At 32.9% G+C, this 6,781-nt stretch overlaps 1 protein-coding gene across 1 annotated transcript; it reads right to left on the bottom strand.

The window, feature by feature from the left end:
• Nucleotides 1-786: 786 nt before the first annotated feature.
• On the bottom strand, nt 787-3,878 carry LOC110700923 (dof zinc finger protein DOF2.1-like). Its single transcript, XM_021878489.1, has 2 exons — nt 3,454-3,878; nt 787-1,988 (listed from the first exon to the last, which is right to left on the bottom strand). Exons 1-2 carry the CDS (start codon nt 3,487-3,489, stop codon nt 1,068-1,070), a joined length of 957 nt encoding a protein of 318 aa, XP_021734181.1. The 5' UTR covers nt 3,490-3,878; the 3' UTR covers nt 787-1,067.
• Nucleotides 3,879-6,781: the final 2,903 nt, after the last annotated feature.

Consider the following 6,781-nt stretch of genomic DNA (forward strand, 5'->3'; position numbering starts at 1 on the left):
GCCACCTGAAAGTACATCTATAAATATCTCTCCAATCATTAATGATGGTAACTTTTTCCTAATTCTCTAACCTCCTCTCTCTACTTTCTCTCTCTAAAGTACTCATTCTCTCTCTAGAAAGTACATTCGCTGACTTAAGCATCAGAGGGGCTTTCCCAGGTCACACCCCCGGGGCAGTTAACCTTCTTTCTCTTTTGCAGGCCTAACTCTCGGATAGCAAGGCATAGCTGAGGGGAATTCGGACATTCATTTAACCTAGCTCTAGGACATCTTAATTTCATTACCCTAACACCGAGGAGTATTTTATTTCCAGAAACAAAAGTAAAGTAGATAATTAATTTTGTTTACTTCCTTGCTCAATTTAAACCCATGTATAAAATTATAGTCTTTTGATTCATTACCATAATTTCTTGTATGGCAAATGCTAATAAACGCCCCGGGGGTGTTGGATAAGCTAGTTAAAAGTAGAAAGATTAAATTAAAATTAATATTAATCACACCGATCGACGCGTGATTTAGTCATGCTTTCCCAAATTAATATCACTTTAAGTAAGATTTTGAATGCTTATTCACAGGGGGCGTTCGTTAGCAAGATCCTTCTTATATAAGCAAATGAGCAATGTTATTATTTTTCAATCAATGATTGAGTTTACAGCAAGGTCCTTCTTGTATAAGCAAATGAGCAATGTTATTATTTTTCAATCAATGATTGAGTTTACCTAGAGATATGTATACTCAGATGTATAAATCAATAAATGTATTGGATATAATAGATGAGTCGTCATGTAAAGTGGCAAAGAAATACTTGCAACATTAATTAGAATATAAATCTTGAACTTCATTACATCACCTTAGCTTACCAACCAAGACAATCCAACAAAAAAACCCCTAGACAAAACTAAGGTATTCCAAAAGAAGTTAAAAAACCAAAGACTAAGTATTTAGTGAAGCGACTAAAGAAAAAAAAATCACCCATATTAGCAAGAGAGAAACTAAAAATATGAGTTCCTCTCCTTTTAGCTCTCCAAAATATCAAGTTATAATTTAAGTTTATAAAAATCTAAGAACTACATTAAAGGACTATTAAGAAGATTGTTCCAAGTAGAACCAACAATAGCACTATTCCAGCTTTCTTTGAGTGTATCAATCTCATTGATGTTTCCACCATTCATCATGTAATTCCTTTCACCATTAAGTTGCCAAGGAAGACCCCATAAGATTTTGTTGTCACCACCAAATTCATGCTTAATTTCGGGTGTTGAAGAACCCGAAGAAGCATTACTCATAATGTCGCGATTATTGCTATGACTAACAAAATTCATAGCAAGTTCATGACGATCCTCATGGCTATGATGAACATCAACATTATTGTTTGTCCCTCGGACATCCCTGAAATTGGCACCATTTCCTTCATGACCATAGTACAAGAAGTGGTTACTATTATTCTCAATGAGACCACTTCTTAGTGTATCAAGAAAGTTGCTATTATTATTATTACCACTAGGGTTACCAAAAAGGTCAAAATGACCATTCCCATGGTTTCCCAAAATAGAAAGGTTTCCCTGATGAGCAAGAGCTAGGGTTTGATCATAGGAGCATAAGGGTGAGAGCAAGCTTTGCGACGATGAAGAAGTCGGGTTTGTGATCATGAGTTCGGGTACTTGGAGGTGACAATCCGATGAGCTAGTACCTCGTTTCGACATTGATGAAGATCTTTTGTTCCTCCTACACCCTCCTCCAACCGGTACATTCCTTAGGGTACCGCCTTTTGTCCAATACCTTCTACAAGACTTGCAAAAGTACCTTGGTTGAGTGAGGCTGTAATTGTTGTAGTAACAAAATTTGGTGTTTGTTGAATCACATCTAGGACATTTCATTGCTTGCTCATCTGCTGGCCTTGGTTTCTTCTCTTGTTGAGATTGTTGGCTGCCGTTTTCGGGTTTTGTGCACATCAACATGCTGTCTAGCGATTGTGAGGCCATTGCTTCCTGGATTTTTGAAAGCATATTTAATCTTTGATTAGAAAACCAATTTCATTTTTCTATGAACATAAATTTCTAGCTTCAACTTTTAATCATCAAGCGACATGATTATATTACTTTTATTTAATTTATACCGATAGATTATTTCATTGTCACAAATTAAATAATCAATTTTAACAAATGAGTCATATATAACAACATTACAAATTACACATAAAAAAAGGTGGATTTGAAATTGTAACGTATTTTAAACTGGTCTTTGTTACTAGGCCAAAATATAAGGTATATAAATGTCTGATTTCATGCTTATATGTTTCTTTTTTTTTTTTTTTGTTTTTTTTTTTTTTTGTTTTTTTTTTTTTTTTTTTTTTTTTTTGTAAAGGGTTACACCAGAGAATTTTTCTAATAGGACATACCTAGTAATTTAAACATAGACACTAGCTATCTATCAAAATGGAATGAAGGATTAAAAAGAGTGTAAAATTGAAATACAAAAGACAAAAGAAAACAAAAATGATCGATTGATTAGATTAGTTGAAATAATGGTCTTTGTAATTATAGTGTTGCCACTTTATCTAAAGAAATGAAAAGTTAAACAGGTGATAAAGTTAATGTGGGGCGGAAGAGATTAATGACTAAATTAATTAACCAATAATCAATGCATTAACATAAGTTGAAATATGTTTATATTCTTCACTTAGAAGCAAGGTATCTTAAAAGGACACTTGAATTGCCAAAACGCATGAGGTGCCTAATCAAGTAAAATCAACAACAAATTTGGTACAAATTTTAATTGTCAATTTTTAAATTATTTCCACCGTCCAAATTGCCTGTCCCATACATATTTTTGTACTCGTACAAGATTTTATGCAAATGAAAAATTAAAGAGGAAAAACAGGTAGTCTGGGTTAGTACGTGTGTGACCCAACTTAAAATTAAAAAAAATAATAAAATAATTTAAAATAAAAGATGTGGAGCAAGTAAATTAAGACCCATGAAAAGAAAAAATGAGAAGCGACATTGAATTATTGAGGATATATAAGAGAATAATATGATGGGTCTTATATAACGAGTGTATTGTAATCTATAATCAAATAATATAACGAGTGTATTGTAATCTATAATCAAATAATATAACGAGTGTAACACGTTTAAATTAGTCAAATAAAATATGCATACAATTCAATTCAATTCGGATGATTATTGTTGTTGTGTGCAAAAAAAAATGTTGAGTACTCCATTTTTTTTTTTTTTTTTTTTTTGCCAAACCATCATATTTGTATTCACCTAAAAAGATTATAGTAAAAATAATTGTTAAAGCTAATTAAGATGAAAAATTCCCTTTTTAATAAAAGATTGTAAAAAAGAGCATATGTAATAAAGACAAAATAAGGTAGAACACTCTACTCTTATTAACTACAAATTGACACAATAATAAGTTGAATTAGAGATTGTTAATGCTAATAATTACCTGGTGCCGTTGTAAGCTCGAACAATCCATAGACATGTATCTAATACTCGAAGTATCAATCGAGAGTTCGTTAATGTGAGATGATTATTAGTGGCTAATGGTCGAACTATCGATCGACGAACTCGATGAGATTGATAAGATGAAGATGAGAGGAGAGCAAGGAGTAAGGTTGAAGGAAGAATAATGTTATTAGGGAGGATATAATTTAACGTATGATTGAATATGTCATGCAAAAGAAGAGGTAAATATATAGAAGGAAAAAAAAGGAAAGAGAAAATGAAATATTATGATTATTATTATTGTAATGATTACAAGGAAATGGTACGGGAAGACCATTGTGGTTGGCTTCCACGCTGAGAAAAGCATGGAAAATTCCAGCTTCAGTAGGGTTGTCTGTTTTACTACTTCACTAAAATCTCTTTTTTTTTTCTTTTTTTTTTTTTTAAAAAAAATAGTATTAAAATAAATTTTAAAATAAAATAATAATAAAAAAAAAGTTTGTTAGAATAGACAGAGGTTAGTTCACATAGTGGAGCCTACTAGCGTGATTTTGTTAGGTCTTTTATTCCTGTGGGGTCACACCTTGTCCAATATTTCGTCCATTATTCGGCTACCGGCTCATGTAAGGCTATTTTCCCGTTTTTGGATTTACTATCTACACTTCTTTGTGTCGGATAGGGCATCGAGTATCAGTTTGAGTGGCATATTTGTCGATTTTCCCGATCTCTCATCTAAACTTATTTTTTTATTTGATTTGAAATTAGTAATAAAGTTTGAAATAAAATGAACTAAATAAATCTTAAAAATTGCTCTTAAACACAGTTAACTACTGCTGGTATCAACGATTTTACAATATTGAAGCTTTGAGAGCTGCTATCGTTGGAGAATTTTCATTAGCATGGTGAGTTTTATAAGACGAGAAAGGAATCGAGTGAAGTATCATGTATGAAATTACATCGCATGTATAGCAAAATGCAGTTAAATGACAACTGCCCATAGTAACGGTTCTTATATTAAAAAATCATCATTATGGGTCATTCGCTCATTTGATAAGTGGTAATAAATGATGAAATTGAGAACGAATCTCCTGATAAATCTACAAGAAAATCAACATCCACTTACCTTTTTTGTTTTCATCTCTCAAAATAAAATGTTATTTACAGTCTCTAATTACAAATTTCTATTTCTTGAAAAATTATTCAAGAAAACCAATGTCATAAATTTGCAAACTAAAACTTTGTATTCACTCTTAATTCATGATTTTTTTTGTACATCCAACTCTTAGTTTATAAATATATTACAAGACTTAAGCTTTTGTATCTTCAAAAAATAATAAATAAATAAAATAAAATAAAAAAATTAGAGAGGAAAAAAAAAAGAAAAAAAAAAAAGCTGCTTCATCCATTGCATTTTGATTCTCTCCTAACACACCAAAACAATACTCCTCCCTATTTCTTTTCGTAGTTCTTGTTTATTTTTTAATACTCTAATTTTGGGCCTGTTCACTCCAACTTAATTTCAGTTTAGTTCAACTCCAATCAGTTCAGTTCAGTTTAGTTCAGCTCCAATCAGTTCAATTCAGCTCTTAATTTCGTTTTCTCATAAAATATTCATTTCACCTCTATTTAGTTTAGTTCAGTTCAACTCCAATCATTCAATTCAGTTTAGCTCCAATCATTTCAGTTCAACTCAGTTTAGTAAATAATGTGAACAGGCCTATACTCTATTGATAATAATATAAGGAAAAAAAATTCATGTGGGATGTTAAAACTATATGGATATGTAGTTTTTATATCTCAACATTAAAGCCTTTTTTTAGTAACTAAACGTTTAAAAAAAATGAGTTTAAATAGTGAAACATAAACTAACAAAAAAACAAAACAAGGAAATAGTTAAATAAAATCATTGGTAGCATTCAATAAGTTTTGTATGCCGCTGATTAATTGTGGGTTTAGTCATCACAAATCATATATAATCCATATACTCTGTATGTATAAGATATATCTCTTTACCACAAAAAAAAAAATAATAATAATAATGATAAAGAAAAACTAAAACACAAACAACAAACAAACTAGACTAAGGGTCTGTTCTCATTGACTGAACTCAACTGAACTGAACTGAACTGAATTGAGCTGAACTGAACTGAAATGAATATTTTATAAGAGAAGGAAATTAGGAGCTGAATTGAATTGAACTGAGCTGAACTGAACTGAACTGAATTTCAACGTAAGAGAACAGGCCTTAAGCAAAAACACTTGCGAGCAAACTTTATTCGAGCCGAGTCAGAGTACTTTAATTCCACTCTAGGCCCGCGATCATGCTTTGCACCCACACGAACTACCTGAAGATGATCTAAGTCGAACCACCAAAGAACTTATATATATTCCTAAACCGTGGATGAGAAATAGATCATTATCGGCGAACTAGTTGACCTGAAGACTTGGCACCTGAATGCAAAATGGAAAACTGAAAATTGAAAGTACTAACTTCTCCCACCAACTTCTATAAATCCATCTCCTCCATATGACTATCAACGTCAGAAAAAGCAGTCATGCACTCCGAACTGCTATGCGCCACGGGAGCATCTGAGGACTGCTACAACATGAAACCCGCTGAGACTCTGTTATGGGCACTGTCAGTCGTTCCTGATCTGATCACGTACCTTTAATGAAGTAAAGGTAGAGGACATTGCACTGGACTTCACATTATGGGAGATCTCTGAGGCGATCACCTCCTGCGGAAAAGAACACAACACCGGAGCATACGTGGATTGCAAAATGGGAGCTGACAGGAACCCTGAAGTGGACACCGCCTGTTGCTCCAATCCACTGTGATACTTACCTAAAGAAGAAATAGCAGAGGTCGATGCATCCCTAGAAATTACATCTTAGGGGATCTCTGTCTGGATAGAATTTTTACTAGGACAAACCTGAATTGACATTAACAACAGAGACTTGGAATGGTAAAAACGTATGACGTTGTCTTGCTTAACCTGTTGCAAAGTAGAGGAAGAAAGTTGAAGGGATGAACACGAAACATGTCTAGAAACAAACTCATGTATACGAGAGACTTCAGCTTCCTGACGAAAAGGTGGTAAAGACTCACACTCCCTGTCATCACTAAGTGAGTCTGATTGGAAATAACATTCCATATCAGCTCTTTCTAAAATTGGCGGTGAGAAATTACATTCTTTATCACCACTAAATGAACCAGCCTGTGAAACAACAACTGAACCTAATACACTACACTACAAGACAGCAGTCGGAGCTTCAAGTTCCGTAACACAACAAATCTTTGTGACCTGATAACCAGTCACACAATCATT

This window comes from Chenopodium quinoa, unplaced genomic scaffold (genome assembly GCF_001683475.1).
Source record: "Chenopodium quinoa cultivar QQ74 unplaced genomic scaffold, ASM168347v1, whole genome shotgun sequence".
In the NCBI taxonomy this organism is placed as follows: Eukaryota; Viridiplantae; Streptophyta; class Magnoliopsida; order Caryophyllales; family Amaranthaceae; genus Chenopodium; species Chenopodium quinoa.